Raw genomic sequence first — 18,844 nt, 5'->3', positions numbered from 1 at the left:
GTCCTGCCAATCAATATGTCCCACATACTTTTCACTCAGGAAAAGGCCCAAAGTAAGCAAACCTATTTATACAACTGCAGAAGAAACCAACACCAGATTCCTGTCCTGTGTTCTTAAATGTGAACAATTTGAGTAGGCATCAGAAGAAAACTGGCAGCAATAAAGAGAAGGATGAAGAAAAAAGAACAGAAAAAACTAACGGAAAATACAAAGACAGAAGATAATTTTTTAAAAATTTGTAATCAAAATTCTGAGAGATTATTTTAACTATAATTCTTGTGAAAGGAACAAGTACTAAAGAAAAACTTTTAAAATTCATATTAGAGGAAAGGAATTTTTAGTGATTTAAAGGCTCAGAGTTTACTTCCCACCTATCCATTCTTGGGAAATTATATGATGGACTCCAGCAAAATGAGAAAAAAGAGGGACAAGTGAAATCTAGGAAACAGACAATATAACCTAGAGAAACCTCAGGGTGGAAGAGTTCTCTCAGGCTTATGTTAAATCAATTAGTCCAAATTGCAGCAGGAAGACTGAGGCCCAAATGGAAATCTGAGGAGGACCACACAGATATGATGACGTCACAGTGCTCTTCTGTCAAGAAATGGTACCAAAAATTTTAAGAAAACACATACAGAAAAACCCAAAAACTAGAGTAATACTGTACTTCATTGACTGTAAATTGCATTTCTACGTTTTAACATCTCTGAAATTTGTCTCACAATTCCTGGGAATTATAGTTTAATTGGTAGCATGCTTTTTCTTTGTGGAACATAAAATAATGTACATTTTACAATCAATGACATTTCACATGCAAAAATACAGTAATAATGCAGGGACATACTTATTGAGGACTTACTCTCTGTTCCAGGAATTATTCTAAGCTCTTTACATGGATTAAGTCATTTATCCATAAAACAACCCTTAGGAACATCCCCCTTTCAGTGTCCCAGAGGTGGTGAAATTCATCAGGATGAAAAGAGATTCAATTTTAGAATGCTAATAGCTATGAACAATATTTACACTGTCAAAATAACATAAATGGTGTTACTGGTTTTGAATGTTTAGAGTCAACCTAACAATAAAGCAGGAAAGACTCAGGTGCCTTGATGGCTCAATAGGTTGAGTGTCTGGCTCTTGGTATCAGCTTAGGTCATGATATCTTGGGCTCCTGGGACAGAGCCTCCACTCGGGTTCCTGGCTCAGTGGGGGAGCCTGCTGGAGATTCTCTCTCTCCCTCTGCCCCTCCACCACTTCACACATGTGTGCTCTCTCCCTCTCTCTCAAAATAAATAAATACAGCTTAAAAAAAAAAAAAAAAGACAGGGGAAGACTCAGTTATGTCCACCGAAGACAATTAAAAAAATATTGACAACTTTGTCAGGTTAAGAAGATGGTTAGAAGGGAGGTGAGAACAGTAGAAGGAAGGATAGGGGCACTAATATCTTCTGTCTTAGGTTGAGAAAGCGTATTTATTTCCTTTTTCATTATTTTGATTCTTCTATTGGTTACTTGTGTATATTAATAGCCTAAAACTAAAATTAATAGCCTAAGGTTAATGAAAATGAATTAAATTCTCCTCATTCATAACAAGGAGTGTGTAGATATTTTCTCAAGTTGGTAAATCAAGAAACGAGTATAAACAAGGTGTTCAGAATTTCGGAAAGAATTGAAAATAGAAAGGCTCAAATGAAGTTTCTCTTGAAGAGTGGAATTATGAGGTGATGAGAGCTGAGGTGAGAGACTGCTAATGTTTAGAATATTATCTTATTGATTGCCACGTACATGTATTACCTTGATAAAAATACAGAAAATTGAAAAAGGCAATAAAAAGTGTTTTGTCTAAAAAAGCAATCCTATAGATACTAAGGCAGTACTGAAGAATCAGCTATGCGTATTGTAACTGAAGACAGTAAGCTAAATAAGGTATATCGATCATTAAATCAGATTTACTTGATTATAAATTTGATCACTCTTCTCAACTAAAATAAAGCTTAAAATCACCTTAAAGCCACAGAAGCATAATTTATCATTTTTACTACATTATATAAGTACTTCTTTTGGTTCTAATGCACTCTTGGGAACACAAGCCATTAGTTACATAAATGGGATCTAGATTGAAAGAGAAGCTATTGGTGGGCCCAGGATACAGGGGATCGCCTACACTCTGCCCATCCCTGCTGAGACCCAAGATGGTCAGGCAGCAAAATGTGTACAGAGAGGTTGGAAGCTACTGCTTCTCTGAGGAAAGCAAACAGGGAAGATGTTTCAGTCTCGGGACACTGAAGTGAAGACTTCAGTGCTCTGACACTGACTTTTCTGCTCAGAACTTGTACATTATTTCATCTCTTCAGATTACACAGAATGGATAGCAAGACTAGAAAATCAAGGTCAATGCCTCTTCGATTCTGAACTTCCTAGCAGCCTTACTCAAATCCAAATTCACTGGAAGAAAATTACATGCTGAGGTTTATAGCTATTTGCTAGTCTGCTGTATTTGCATACATTTTGCATATTTGGAAGTCTCAATTATATTTGGGTGAACATTAAATAAATAACAGAGCTCTTATTTCATTGGTATAATAAAAAATGCCTTTATTTTAGAGAAATAAAAAGTTGGGAAGATTTTCTTGTGAAATACTAAGACAAATGATATTTAAAAAGCGTGTGCAAATACTAGAAAAAGCTGATAAAAGTGAATTTCCCAGAATATTATGCATATGTACAGGAGAGCAATTAGGTTGATTTTTTTTATTTTGCCTTTCAGAAAACTTAAACATTATACTTTTAATTGTTAAAGATAGGTCACTAGTTGTATACAAAAATAAGCAATATTACAATTTTAATATAACTACGCTCATGTTGAGTATAAAGAGTTTTTAAACAAATGATGTGGAATGTCTGTAGTCTCTGCACTCTCAATTTCCAGCTAAGACTCACCTTTCATTTACCATGTGGCTTAACTGTTCATTTAACCAGGTTTAACCATATATCATCCTAGAAACAACCTTCATAAATGTATTATCTAAAGGCAAACCAATTTACTCTTACAAAGTCATTTAAAGTTGAACAGCATCTTGGTCCAGAAAAAAAAAAATTTTTTTTTTTTTTAAATGAGGATGTTTTGAGAGGGCTAGCATTAGGATGTCTCTCTCCCATTAGACTGTAGGCAGTATGACAATAGGAACCATGTTTGCCCTGAATGTTGGTATACCAGTGGTACCCAACTTGAACTTGGCAATTCACAGCCTTCCAATGGTTGAATGGATGAATGAATGGTCACGGCATGCTTCAGAACTCCAAACACTGTGTTATCCTACACACAGAGAATTAAGACTTTTGACAGTGTAAATATTGTTCGTAGACATCTGTGTTCTGAAAACTTCTGGTATTACTAAAATAGTGCTATGCCTTTGGACAAAGAATATGAGTGTAGCAACAGAGATCTCCAGAAGCCAAACACTCATAGTAATCAAGGTCTGTACTTTCTAACTCCTGAAACATCAACCTGTCTCCTCCTCTCCGATGCTTTTATGGTTGTGTCATGAGCACTCACCGCCATCTCCCAAAGGAATCACTATAATACCCTATAAAACATCTTGTGACCCAGCTTCTACTTCCCCACTTCTATCAGTGTAATCTTCTAAGATAATGAATTGTGTCCTCTGTTTCCCATGTAGGACATCTGTGACATCACATGTACAGCCCCTCATGGGAGGCTCCAGCTTACCTTTCCAGCAGCAACTCTCCTGACCCCCTGGAAACCTACTCTCAAGCCACACTCAAATCCATGCTTCCCTAAGTCATCTGCAAATGTCCATGCCTGAATGTCTTTGCTCCTGTTGTTCTATTTCCCTGAAATATTCTTCCCTGCATACCACAAGGCTAAGCCAACTGCTCCTCATGTGTGTTCCACTGCACTTCATATACTTCTTTCTATATACTTGCAATTGAAGTTGTTGGTTTACTTGCCTCCTTCAATAAACAATGCTACTTTGGGGGTGGAGAATTTGACATTCATCTTTGTATTTTCATCACCTCTGTCATATAGTTGCTCCTGAAAAACTGTCTGGTAAATTCAAGTGCAAGTGACTTGGCCAGATGCTTAGCAGAGAAAGAGACTTGGCTCCTATGCCTTCTATTAAACCCTGGGTCCTCTTAAAAATGATTCTCAGAGGGGCGCCTGGGTGGCACAGCGGTTAAGCATCTGCCTTCGGCTCAGGGCGTGATCCCGGCGATCTGGGATCGAGCCCCACATCAGGCTCTTCCTCTATGAGCCTGCTTCTTCCTCTCCCACTCCCCCTGCTTGTGTTCCCTCTCTCGCTGGCTGTCTCTATCTCTGTCAAATAAATAAATAAAATCTTTAAAAAAAAATGATTCTCAGAGAAAATAAATTATCTCTTTAAGATGTACTCTAGCAGCCTACAATTTGGGTAAGTGATAGGCACAACCTGAAAATGAAAAAAGGGGAAGAGGAAGTAACTGCAGGTTTAGGCTATTCCTACCCCAAGACAAGCAGAGGTAGGTGCACAGCAGTGACTCAACGCCTCTGAGTGAACAAGCAGGAACTGTAAGTAAGCAGTCACCTAGTTTCTTTGTGACTCATGTCCCATCAGCAAAATAACAGAAACAACCTTTTTCTTCACGGAACTCAGGCAGCGTTATTTTGGAAATAAAAGTGCTAACAGATAATAGAGAACATTGGGGGGGGGGTTGGTTGGGTTTTTTTTTATTTATTCTAGCAGAAGAACTTGAAAAAATTCCCCATTATAATCATAAGGAGGAAAGCTGTAGTGTTGAAATTTGTAAGAATAATCCCCAAATTCTTTGTCCATAAACAAGTACACTAGAAGACAATGTTAGGAAAGTTTGCTTTCTTACAAAAACCCCCCCCAAAACCCTTCTATATGTTCAGTAATAACAATAACGTCATAATATCCTCATCTTATACATACTCTACAATCAATTTTGTTTCATAATCTATATTTATTTTTTTTAAAGATTTTATTTATTTGAGAGAGAGAGAGAAAGACAGAGAGGGAGAGCACGCGGGCGCACAATAGCAGCAGGGAGGGGCAGAGGGACAAGTAGACTCCCCACTGAGCAGGGAGCAGAGGAAAGGCTGGATCCCAGGACTCTGGCATCATGACCTGAGCAGAAGTCAGATGCTTAACTGACTGAGCCACCCAGGTGCCCCCATAATCTATATTTACAAAGTAATCACGTTTTAAATATAAAGAAAAGTATAAGTAATCATGTTTTAAGTATAAAGAAAAGTATACAGAATAATACTAAAGTATGCTTACCATGAATCCGAGGGCTTAGTATGGATTAACATAATCCTTATAATCAACCCTATAGAATAAATACATTATTTTCTTCATTTTACAGATGAAAAGGTGAAGCCTTAGTAACTTGCCAAAGTCACCCAGAAAATAAGTGGTAGAGTTGGGATATGAATCCAGGCAGTTGTGTGTCTGGATTTCCATAATTAAGCAGTACACTTATGCTGTCTCTTCTATAACAAAATTCATGTTCCTGTCATTCTGATTTAATACGTTATTATTTTGTCATATTTTTTACATGTGTTTGAAAGAAAATGTTACAGATACAGTTCAAGTTTCCTGTGCTCCCATTCCCGTCTTCCCCCCAAAGGCAACCACTATCATTTGTGGTATGTCCTTCCATGTTTCATAACTGATTATATGTGGGGGGGGGTGTGTACATGCACGCATAACAATATACTATTAATATTTGTGTTTTTTTAAAGACATGGGACTCTATTATTCTCCAACTGTTTTTAAGATTTCTCTACATTAATAAATGTATATGTGGCTGATGCATATATTCCACTGAAAAATATATCAATTTATTTCTCTATTGATAGATACTGAGGTTGTCAATGTTTTGGGGTTTTTTAAAAAGATTTTATTCATTTGTCAGAGAGAGAGAGACAGAGCACAAGCAGGGGGTACAGCAGGCAGAGGGAGAAGCAGGCTCCCCGCTAAGCAAGGAGCCCGATGTGGGATTCGGTCCCAGGACCCTGAGATCACGACCTGAGCCAAAGGCAGCCGCTTAACCAACTGAGCCACTCAGGCATCCTGTCAATGCTTTTTTTTAACTTGTTATCACAAAGTTGCAATGTACACTCCTGTACATTCCCCCCCTCCTTCCCTCTTTCTGTCTCTGTCTCCCCATGTATATATTTATGGATGTTTCTCTAGGGCAAATGCCTAGAAACTGAATTCTAAGGTTGGATGATAATGCATATCTTTAATTTTATTAAATATTGTAAATTGCTCTCCAAAACGGTTGTACTAATTTATATTCCCACGAGCATGTCCTCATTTTCCCATACTTTCCACAACACTTGGGATAGTTAAAATTAATAATTTTTGCCTTTCTGATGGTACCTCATTGTTGTCTTGTGTTCCTTTGATTACCAGTGAGGTTGAGCATCTTTTTCTTTCTTTCTTTCTTTCTTTCTTTCTTTCTTTCTTTCTTTCTTTCTTTCTTTCTTTCTTTCTTCCTTCCTTCCTTCCTTCCTTCCTTCCTTCCTTCCTTCCTTCCTTCCTTCCTTCCTTCCTTCCTTCCTTCTTTCCTTTCCTTTCCTTTCCTTTCCTTTTTATTTATTTATATGAGAGAGTGAGTGAATGGGGGGGGGAGAGGGAGAAAGAATCTGAAGCTGACTCCTCACTGAGTGCAGAACCCGATGAGGGGCTGGATCCCACGACCTATGAACTGAAATCAAGAGTCTGATGCTTAACCAACTGAGCCACGCCCAGGTGCCCCTAGGTTGAGCATTTTTCATGTTTACTAACTACGTGGGTTTCCTCTTATTAGAAATGCTTCTTCATTTCCTTTTCTCATTTCCCTAGTGGATTATCTGATCTTTTTCCTACTGATTTGTGGCAGTTTTAAATATATATTCTGTGTATGAATATTTCTGACTATGTGAATTAAAATAATCTCACAGATGACTGCTTATCTTTTAACTTTGTTTATGATATCCCTTGTCCCAGCTAAGACTTTTACTTACAGACTTTTAAGGCTGTCAGCATTTCCAATCTTTTCCTTTATGGTTTATGCCATGTTTTAAAAACTCTTCCTGACATCAAGGCTATTTTACAAGATTTCTTTCAGATAGTTTTAAGTTTTATGATTCCATATTTAGATCTTTAAATGAGACTTATTTTCATGTCTGATGTGAGATAAGGATCTAATTTTATTTTGTTCCACATGGGTGACCAAATGTCCAATACCATTCACTGACTGAGCTATCCTTTTCCCACTAATTTGAGATGCCATCTCTTTCACATACAGTTCCCATTTATGTGTAGGTGTGTTTCGGGGCTCTCTATCCTGTTCCACTACTCTACTTGTCTAGCTTTATGTCAGATCATTCCATTTTAATTATTATAGCTTTATAATAAGATGTATGTAAATGATATGTGTTACGTAAGTTCTAATGGGTTTTCATTGTCTTTTTAAAACTATCCTTGTTAAAGTCTAAGTACTTTGAAAAGACATGAAAATATAGTCAATTCTTTTTTTTTTTTTTAACAGAATGGCTGTAATCACATATCCCCTCCACCTACCGCCCCCCAACCCAGTGTAGAAAATAAAACTAGTAATTACTAATTTAAAACCAAGTCTTTTATCTTTTCAAGAACCACATTGCCGGAAGGAAGGAGGGGAGTGCTTACCAGCCAGGGGCTAAAGACCACCATCCTCAGCTCCTTAAACTCATTATTACAGGCCTTCTACTACGCAAGATAAAACCTAGGACAACCCCCACCACTCCACTCTGACAACTGCCCTTCGATCAGTTGTGGAGGAAGAGCTTTACAACATTCAGGTAGAGAGGAGATCCTGGGACACTCAAGCAGGAAAGTCAAGAGCTGGTGATCTTCAAGTAGAGCAACTAGGAGGCTCTGTGATACTCAGCAGAGGGATGGAAGGTGGCATCTAAAAGGTTAGGGGAAGAGGCGCTGATTGGACAGATCTGAAAGGGTTCACAGTGTTCAGTAACACGCTAGCGATCTATAATTTCATCAAAGTTTTGACTTGTTCTCTCTTCCTGTGGACATGCAGTCTCATGTCATCATAAGAGAGAGGGGACTGATTTTTTTCATTGCCCAATTAGGTGAGTAGAGGAATGAAAACAAGGTTATTGCTTTTTAGATGATGTTGCCAATAGCAAGGAATGAGTCCCAGTAAGTGGATCAAGGCACAAAATTTTTCCCTGATATATTCTCATGGTCAAGAAATTACCAACACAATGATCACACTCATACCATGTACAAGGCACTGGAATTGAAGAAAAGGGTGCTGTGTATTTCCATTAAAGTCTCCTTCAGCATTAGAAGAGAAGGAAAACACAATAAATTAGATAAGTATCTAGATTCATTAAGTTTCTTCTAAGAGACCTAATGAAATAAAGCTCACTCCCCTTTACCAGATCTTACAAAATTCTTGACGTTACCATCACTACCAATGGCAACTCAAGGGCAAAATTATACAAGGAGAGAAAGAAATGGAGGGTAAGAAGGAAGAAAAGAAATGAAATATACATAAGGCAATAAAAAAATGTCAATGTCCAGATTTCCTAAATCCTCCTTATTTGGGCTACCTCCAGGTGATTTTGCTGTTCAATCCCTCTGTCAGAGGTATCAACTTAAGAAATGGTAAAGAAATAAAATAGATAATTTTGGGAAATAGTACCACTTGAGTTCATGTGGAAAAAGGTATGCCTAAGGGAAAACTAATAATTCAAAATTAACTTTTAACAAATATTTAATATAGTAGTAAGAAGTTCCAACTGGTATTTCTCTCATTTCCCAGAACTGTCCTTTCTTTTCTTTTTTTTAAGATTTTATTTATTTATTTGACAGAGACATCCAGCGAGAGAGGGAACACAAGTAGGGGGAGTGGGAGAGGAAGCAGCAGGCTCCTAGCGGAGGAGCCTGATGCGGGGCTCGATCCCAGAACGCCGGGATCACGCCCTGAGCTGAAGGCAGACGCTTAATGACGGAGCCACTCAGGCGCCCCTCAGAACTGCCCTTTAAAGTCCATAGCTGAAAGCAAAGGTCCTAAGTACCTCCTTCCCCTATTCTAGGTTCACAGAATATGTTAACCTGTGCTTCCAACCACTCCCCACAAGGGACACATTTCAGCAAAAACTCCCATTGGGAAGGGAGGGAAGGTTTAGTGTGAGGAGAATCCATATCCTGTGGATTGCTTGTACAGTTTGTACAATAAGATATCATACAATATAGGGCATCCTGGTATCAGTGGTTACTTACCAAAGGGATGTCATTAATTTTAGCTGAAAATACAAACCTAGTGACAAAAAGAAAATTATTTTATTTTTCATGCAACACCTAGGGAGAGGGTAACACCTTTCCTAGGGTTGGGGGTTATATTCCTCCAGATTCTTTATTTAAAACAAAAAGCCCAGTCTAGCCAGCTTAGGCAGAAAAGAATTTAATAAAGGCCAAAGAATTTCCTAGAACACCAGTAAATCAGGTTTGGACGTGTCCACAAATAATGTCCTGACCCAAAACAGGTTTGCTCTGGTAGAGGCAACAAAGCCACCAAACTCCAGTGACAGCGTCTACAGTTAAAACTACTACAGGGGGGCGCCTGGGTGGCTCAGATGGTTAAGTGTCTGCCTTTGGCTCAGGTCCACATCGGGCTCCCTGCTCAGCGGGGAGCGTGCTTCTCTCTCTCCCTCTCCTGTTCCCCCTACTTGTGCTCTCTTGCTCTCTTTCTCAAATAAATAAATAAAATCTTAAACATACACACACACACACACACACACACACACACACACACACAAACTGCAGGGATGCTGCTCCCGCTACCTCTAGAAATTCCAAGATTTGCAATTTGCAAAATAGATTCTTCCAGGTACTTATGATTAGAGTCTGGTGTGAGTGCATCTGACTGGCAAAGCCTAAGGTCACAAGACTGTGCCCTCACTGAAATATATACTTGGAATCCAAGTTTTTGACCTCTCCAATATGGAAATGCAGATGCACTCTCACACAGGAAGAATGTTCAAAGTTACTGGGTGGTGGGATGGAAACAATGTGCCCCACAATATGGGTCTTCCATTCTCTAGATCACTGCCTCTCCAGCTTCATTGTGCATACAAGTTATGTGGAGATCTTATTAAAACACAAATTCTGATTCTTTGGGTCTGGGATAGGGCCTGAGATTCTGCATTTCTACTTAGTTTCCAGCTGATGCCAGTGATACTGTTCCATGGATCATTTTCTAGTAGATGAAGGGATGTATCTGCATAAGATCAGAGTCTACTTCACTACTGAGCACAGCCTCATAATAGCAAAACTGGTGATGACAATGAAAAAAAATACTAATAATGGTAGAAACTACTATTTGCTGAATGTTTATTACATGTCAGGTACTCTCTTTACCTATATTTTTGCATTTGGTCTTCAAACAATCCTGCAAGGCATTATTATTACTTTACAAATGAGAAAACAGTTTCAGGAAAATGAAATGACTTAGTTAAGTTCACAAGGTTAGCAGGAGGTAGGGCTGGGAATCAACCTAAGCATGTCTGATTTCAAACTTTGAGTGACCAGTCTCTACTATCTCAATGCCCAGCACTGCCTGACATATCAATCCTAAGATAAGAACCCAGTGATAAGGAAGGAAATGATGGCATAAACTGAGCCTGAATTTTTACTTTGCCTCTCTTATCTTTCAGAATTTATGTCTCAAGTCGTCCTGCACGAAGGTACAGGAAAGGGTATGGCTAAGAAAACAAATTTAGTCAGGGCGCCTGGGTGGCTCAGTCAGTTGGGCATCCAACTCTTGCTTTTGGCTCAGGTTGTGATCTTGGGATCATGATCTTGGGGTCATGGGACTGAACCCCACGTGGGGTCTGCTTAAGATTCTTTCCCCCTCCCCACCCTCTCCCTCTGCTCCTCCTCCCACTTGTGCACGCTCTCTCTCTCAAACAAATAAATAAAATCTTTAAAAAACAAATTTAGTTTTGTTCTATCTTGCAAGAAGAGGCATATATTTCTTGCGGAATAAGGAAATATGTAAAATACAATGCATACATACATATGCATACACACAAGCATACATATTCATATATGTTTCTACCCCTTATATTATTAGAACACTGTTCTAGTATATCCTGTCCTTGAATGACACATATAAACATCTATCTGCCCATGAAAAAAAACAACAAACTTAAGTGCCCAAAATAAAAACAAAAATATACACAAGTTGCAGTAGGTATCTCTGGTTTGCTGTCCCTTTCAAGATTAGAACCTGGCAAGACTTTGGAAGGACACCCCCATCCAACCTCCACACTTAGCTATGTGGTTTATGTAAACTGGTCTCAATACCATTTCCAGGTGGGGGTCTAATGCCCCAGAGACCGATTCAAGGGTTAACGGGAATGTTGTGGCACAGGTTCTGTCAACTGCTAGACATGGATCTTAGCAGCACTTGGCAACCTTGGGGACCATGCAGAAATCAACTATCTATAGGGAGAGCTAATACCAAGGAACCTAAGGTGAGAAATGGCAAGAAAGAAACTAGACATCGTTTAACCTTTGGCTAGAAGCTTGTTTCAAGATATGTCCTCAGACTATAAAGCAATTTATGTTTTTTAAGCTAATTTTAACTCAGGTTTTCTGTTTGACAAGAGAAACCATTGTTTATGCATGTCAACATAGACCAAACAACTAGAATATGACTTAATTTTTAAAAGCTTACTAAACTCAATTTTACATGAGTAGGTTTCAAAAAGTACTCTATTACATACTTTAAATTATACCCTTCTTTTTCTATGAATGCATTTTGTTTTGTATAAGCTATAATCAAAGACTGGGGTGCCAGGCTGGCTCAGCCGATGGAGCCTGCCACTCTTGATCACCAGGTGATGAGTTCATGCCCCACGATGGGTGTAGAGATTACTTAAAAAAATAATAAAATCTTAAAGAAAAGACATAATCAAATGATAAAAAATTAGAAGAAAAGGAGATCAATAACAACAGAATTGAAAATCTAGAAATGGACCAAATTATAAACACAAATGTTATGAATAAATCAATTCAGTAGTGACTGGGAATTATTCAATAAATGATGCTGGAACATTTGACTACCTGCAAAAATAATGAAGTGAGGTTCCAATCCAAAATCTATTCTGACTTTAGAGCTAAATATAAAAAAAGAAAGGAGATTGGCAGGGGCGGGGTGGGGGGCAGCTGCAGCAGGGGGGAAACCAAAAAAGAACCAGAGGGAAATATAGGTAAATATATTATCTGATTCAAGGGAGGGAAAGCACTTCCTTAGAAAAATAACCAAATGCTGAAGAGATGATAGCTAAATAGAGGCTGAAAAAAATAACCTTCATAAAAATAAATAAAATTCATCTAAAAAAATGCCATCAACAAAATTACTTTAATTACACCAAAATTACTTAAATGGTAAAGAGGGAAATGTATTTCCAATATACAAAATATACTGTAAGTTAATATTTCTAATATATAAGGACTATATGTAATTTATTAGAAATTATTAAAGATGTGTATTTTCAAAAGGAAAAACATATATTTCAAATCTGATAAGCAAAAGTTGATTGCCTGCTACTATAAAACTTCTGGGGAAAAAGCTGATTAATAAAAGGGGTCCTTGCACAAAATCATAAAGGAAGTCGGGTGTATGTGTGTATATTTAAAAAATATACACATAAAAACCCAACTCAGAATGCAACAGAGATTTAAATTTATGACAAATGCCCCAAATTTACATTTAAAAACCTCAAAATTTAATGGAATCTAAGCCACTGGGGAGATAGTCAATAACTCTTCTAATAAGATGTCCTCTTTACTCATTACTGTTTGCTAAGATTTGGGTTAGGCAGTATAACAGGGCTGACATGAAAATTAATAATTTTATCCATACCTTGATTAACATTTTATCACTTTGTGAGTTTAGTTTTGAACATAAATAAGGATGACTTTCCACTAGGAGAATAGAATTTAAACGGCATCAGTAAAACTAAACAAAATGAAACAATTTCTCTTTGTTTCTGGTTGACTCAATAGTCATTTGTCAGATTATTTATTTTAAAAATATTATTCAAAGATATGCAGTATTACAATGATTTGATAAGGACTCCAGCTTATACAACATCCGTTTTAAGAAGAGCACCTGATTTTGCTTTCAGCTAGTTCTTTCAAAAGCTTTCTTCTTTGCTAGTCCCAAGTATAATTTATATATTAACTGAGTAAGGTCCATCCGTACATATTCATTCACATACATTTGGATGTGAATTCTAAATTTTAAAAAAGTCTATGTTTAGAATGAAGACTATCTACAATAATAAATATGCAAAACAAACAAAACTGTTAAAAGCACAGAGCCTAATTTGGGCTCTATAGAACAAAGGTAAATTGTAAGTTAACTTTATCTAACTCCCACAAAAGAAAAATGTCAATCAGAGTTTTATTTGTTCCAGTGATGTTTCTAGTAAAATAGTATTTCTTTAAAGCTGATGATATCTTAGCAATGTAACATCCTTCCAAAGAACAATGGCTCAAAACATCAGGATGATTCCTGAGGAAATTCCCATTACCAGTTCTTCATACCGTTTTTCCTTAAAGGTTCAACTCCAAGCCAAACCAATTTTCTTTGCAAGAGTGCAGCTAAATCACAGTTTATGACTGTATTCATTATGTACCGTACTTGGCCATACCTGCTTTTTATACCTATTATAAAAAGTGCAATTTAAAAAAAAAAGTGCAATTTCATTGAGAAGAAGACCTCAGAGAATGTAATCTATACAAAAATAAATAGTTTAAAAATTTTTTCAAATAGGCTGAATTTCTTTTCCAAAACAATTATATAATAAGATATTCATATTTTGTTTAGTAAAGAGCCTCAATGTTTCATTCACCATCCACTAGGCAGATGCAAGGAAATCTGGGGTAAGTTAGAGGAAAGGGTGATAAAACAGCATTACTAAGCTGCGGTAAATTGGTAGAAGGATGCTGGGTTAAGCTCATGGAAGGATGTGTGATACAACAGTCTAACTAAGCTGTTTTGGTATACTGGACAACTTTGCAAAATACAATTCTGAATTCTACCCTCAAATATAAAATAAGTGAGAATGTAGAAAACTCTGTCAGGCTAAATCTCTTATTTTATTTTTAGAAAATGGGGGCGGGGGGGACACACACAAATATACCAGATACAGCTATTTATTTAAGTGAAAAGGTACCTACTTATATCCTATGTGCATTAAGAGTCAAATTTCCTACTTAGTACGAAGACTTTAACCAGCCTAATAAAAACGTGTCTAAATTATGCCAAGATTACCCAAAGACCATACTGTTAAAAAGTTCAACACCATCAGTCACTAAGGTAATGGAAATCAAAACCACAATGAGATACTACTTCATGCACCCAGGATATTTTTTTTTTTTTTTTTAATGGAAAACAACAAATATTGGTCAGCATGTTTAGAAACAGGAACCTTTTTACATGGCTGGTGATTGTAAAATAGTGGAGCTACTAAGAAAATAATTTGGCAGCTCCTCAAAAATTTAAGCATAGAGTTATCATACACCCAGCAATTTCACTTCTAGGTAGTTGCCCAAATGAAATGAAATTATATGTCCACTCAAAAACTTGTATACAAATGTGATTAGCAGCATTACTCATGATAGCCAAAAAACAGAAACAACCTCAATGTCCATCAACTGATGAAAGGAAAAACTATGGTATATCCATATAATGAAATATTATTTGGCAATAAAAAGAAACCCTGATACATGCTACAATGTAAAAAAAAAAATGCTAAATGCAAGAAGGTAGCCACAAGAGGCCACATGCTATGATTCCACTTAAATGAAATGTGCAGGATAGGCAAATCCATAGAAACATAAAATAGATCAGTGGTTGATGGGCTGGGAGGAAGAAAAGAGGAACTGCTGATGGCTATGGGTTTCTTTCTGGGGTGATAACAGTGTTTTGAATTAGATAGTGGTGATGGTTGCACAACTCCGTAAATATACCAAAACCCACTGAACTGTATGCTTAAAAAGAGTATATCTCATGGTATATGAATTATATCTCATTAAATTTATTATTTTAAAAAGAAAAAAATGATTAAACTGAAAAGCATAATTTTGAATCAGGATATGAATATTTTCATTGTATATCTTATTAATAATACCATGACTGTGTCAGTAAAATCATAAATTGGGTAAAGGCACAGGTACTGCAGGCTTCTAGGAAACTTTTCCCAAAATACACAACTTCCTTCAGAGGGATTAAAATGAAACAAACCAAATCGTGCCACAAATTTCTGCTTTCTATATAATCTGTTCTGTATGTCTGTTCATCTTTGTCCATGTTTCTACTTCCAGCTTGTTAGATTTGAATAATGAACCCAAATGCATGACCCTAAACCCTCTTTATATAGTAATAGCCCAGATTAAATAAATACTGCATGTTAGAATTACAGAACATTAGAAATCAAATAGAGACCTCATACAATCATTTCTCTTCCTCTCAGTCCCTTCCAGTTAGGCCCATGTATTCCAGGAGTGCAAGTTATTGGACTCTTTGAAATTTTGAGATGAGATAAAATACTTCTTTTAGAATTATTTGTTGCTTTTAAAAATACTTGTTCTAAACTGCCACATCAACTAAAATGAATAGAAAGGCCAAGTTGGTTCAGACAAATAAATAATAATGGAAAAGCACCAGTTCTATTGTCATTATATGCCTAACCCAACATAGTATCCTTCTGGCTTCAAACAGCAACCAAATAACTTCATACTGATAGGAGAGCATAAAAATTTTTTTTCAAAGATAACATTAATATACAAAAATTATTCAGCTTGCAGCGCCTGGGTGGCTCAGTCAGTTAAGCATCTGACTCTTGATTTTGATTCAGGTCACAATCTCAGGGTCGTGAGATCAAGCCTTGCCTCAGGCTCCGTGCTTAGCACAGAGTCTGCTTGAGATTCTCTCTCTCCCTCTTCCTCTGCCCCTACCCCCACTTACTTGCTCTCTCTTTCTAAGATAAATAAAATCTTTAAAAAAATAATAAAAATAAAAATTATTCAGCTTAAGATCAGATACAAACCTTCAATCTAGCCATGCAATATCAACGGCACAATCCTACAGCTGCCCTCTCAGCCCTGAGGTACACTGACTGGACAGATGGCCTTAATTCAGATGAATTTCCTTCAGAGTATCACCTGGATAGAATATATTTCATTATTTCTATCTTTCTGGGAATAATAAAGGCCTGAATTCTAGCAAACTGAGCCAATGGTTTTGTAAGTGCTGACGGCGCAGAATTCTCTGACATACATGGATGAGGGACTCTCTGTCACCTCATGTGCCATACCTGGTATGCACTGTGCTGTGGCCTCAGTGGTTATGGTTGGAGCGACTGGGGGCTGCTGCTGACTGGAGCTCACTTCTGGCTCTGTGTTAACTGAGGGAGAAAGAGCTACCTCACAGGAGGAGACCTGGCTGGGCAGATGGGGCAGGAACTCTTCAGAAGCAACTTGGTCATCCTGTCCAGGCAGTTGCAGGGCAGACAAAGGGATGCTGATCTGTTTGTTAGGATGGGATGTGCTCACAGGCATCTGCATGGCCACCTGCTGGTTGGTGCCATGGGCACCAGGGGGTCCTCTGTTTGGTGAAGCCAGAGATACCCTGGCAGTCTTCTGGACGATTGGTCTGGACATGACAGAGGGGGATGCAGACACACCGTGTGGGTCTAGCTCTGTGCCAATGGCAGATGTCACATGGGGAATCAGCTTAGCAGACCCCATGCAGGAGGGACCAGCATGAGTCTGAGGCTTGGGTTTTGCCATCTGTGTCAATGACAGGGCTGGTCCATCTACCCCTCCGGTCAGCTCTGCATTCGCCACAATGTAATAATCTTCAGGAATCTCTTGTTTGATTTTCTTAATGATGACATCATTGCTGCACTCATCAACCATTTGAGCCTGGGAGCTGGAATGGAGAGAAGATGGGACTATTCCAGGCCTTTTTCGAGCAATGCTTTGAGGCCTTTGGGTTTGGGGTTCAAAGTCACTATCCTCGTCTGTAACAGAGGACTCACAAACCATGTCGAACAGAGTGTTTTCATCTTCATATTCTTCAACAGCTTCATCCAGTTCAGAGGGCTCACTGCAATAAGAGAAGTCACAAGAGTCTCTCGTCCGATTACAGTCTAGTTTCGCTTTCACTGGTCTCCCAGGGTACCTTTCAACAGGGCTAGTTTGTGTCTCAGAGGGTACTCCAATTATACTGGGACTATCAGAATTAAAACTTCTGTTATCCTGGAAACAGACCCTTTCTTGGGACCCAGCTCTGCAAGTAGCTGTCAGTGGCCAGTGATAAGCATGGCCAGCACTACAGCCCCACATTGCTGTGAGGTTCCCATGGGAACCTTCCGAAAGCAAGTGTTTCAGGTTTGGAATAAGGCTGCAAATGGTCCCATGGCTGTGGGCCCAGCTGACCAATTTGGACAGATTCTCAGATGAAGTATGAAGGCAATCCTCCATGTTACAGGATCAGCAGTGTCTTTCCTAAAGGGAAATAATCAAAATAAAAAGCCATTATTACCCAAGATATTCCCATATCTCCATTACTTCAATTTCCTTGAACTATGACCATGTGGCATAAAAAAGAAATGCCCTTCAAAACTGTATCTAGTTAATATCGCTGCACACGGGCAGAGATTGGAAGAGAATACAGGGAAAAGTAAAAACAAAACAAAATGAAACAGTGATGCCTTATGGCTGTGAGACAAGATGATTTTTGTTAGTTTCCTTGATGTTATAATAATATCTGCATAAAATATCTGCATGAGAAAAAAAGTGGGAAAGAAAAAAAATTAAGCAATAAAAAAGAGATGAACTTTTTCACAGTACATTTTACTTCCAAAGTCAGTCACAAAGAGAGGTTTAGTCAGCTCCTTAATAAAATGTGTACATTGTCTGTATTAACCAAGAGGATGCACTTCCAACTTTACCCTCTGCCATCAGAAACTTCATTACTAAAGGCAGAACCAACAAAGGCTTAGATCCATTCTAGGATAAGTCACAGGAGGGAAGTCAATTCTCTGCTGGGCACCAGAAAACAAATGATGTTAACTGAGAGTCCAAGGAGAGAATGAAGCGCTGTAGTGGGGGAGAAAAGTCTTTAGCAGGGAAGGGAGAGTGGACAGGGAGGAGAGCCACTAGAGGGCGCCTGCTGGGGTCAGGGGCACAGGCAGTCTGTAGACCAGAAGCAAGGATGGGTGGGCCAGGTGCCAGGACTCTAAACCAAATCTTAGGACCTAGCTTGCTGCCTCCTTGCTGGGTGAAATTCCTGAAATACTGCCTTTCATCTCACAATTTAGAAGTAAAAGATGTGTCTGGTTTATTCCACCATCTGAGCTACCATTCTTACTGGCCGGAGGTCAAAAAGAATCACTTGTTATGGGTCCTTGGCTGAGTAACAATGAGGACAACATGATGGGCAAGAAAAGTAAAATGGGGCATGTGGAGTCTACATGTGATTAGAAAGGTCAAGTAAGTTTCTGATAAAGGGGAGATTCTGGGGAGATTTGAGCGGGGCAAGACCAAGGATCTTGATGAATGGTTTAGTCTGCCCTGTCCATCTGCAGCTATGAGTGAGAAGTGGTGCCTCACTGTTAGGTGGGCTCTGCACTAAGATGCCAAGGTCTAACGGTAATGTCAGGTGGCCATACAAAAGGGCACATCTGAACTTCCGTGGCGCCCCATCAATCGTTAGGTAAATTCAAACCCTTTCACATGTT

At 38.3% G+C, this 18,844-nt stretch overlaps 1 protein-coding gene across 1 annotated transcript in view; it reads right to left on the bottom strand.

Moving 5' to 3' along the window:
- The window catches only part of KIAA1958 (KIAA1958 ortholog), a 150,822-nt gene that overhangs the window by 60,085 nt on the left and 71,893 nt on the right, over positions 1 to 18,844 (bottom strand). The window contains exon 2 of the mRNA XM_026513760.4: positions 16,415 to 17,609. Within this exon, the coding sequence (XP_026369545.1) occupies positions 16,415 to 17,585 (1,171 nt within the window). The 5' untranslated portion in view covers positions 17,586 to 17,609. The remainder of the gene's footprint in view (positions 1 to 16,414; positions 17,610 to 18,844) is intronic.

Source organism: Ursus arctos, unplaced genomic scaffold, assembly GCF_023065955.2.
Source record: "Ursus arctos isolate Adak ecotype North America unplaced genomic scaffold, UrsArc2.0 scaffold_18, whole genome shotgun sequence".
Taxonomy (NCBI): Eukaryota; Metazoa; Chordata; class Mammalia; order Carnivora; family Ursidae; genus Ursus; species Ursus arctos.
The sequence above is the reverse complement of the archived record's forward strand: the minus strand, read 5'-3'. Positions and strand labels throughout refer to the sequence as shown.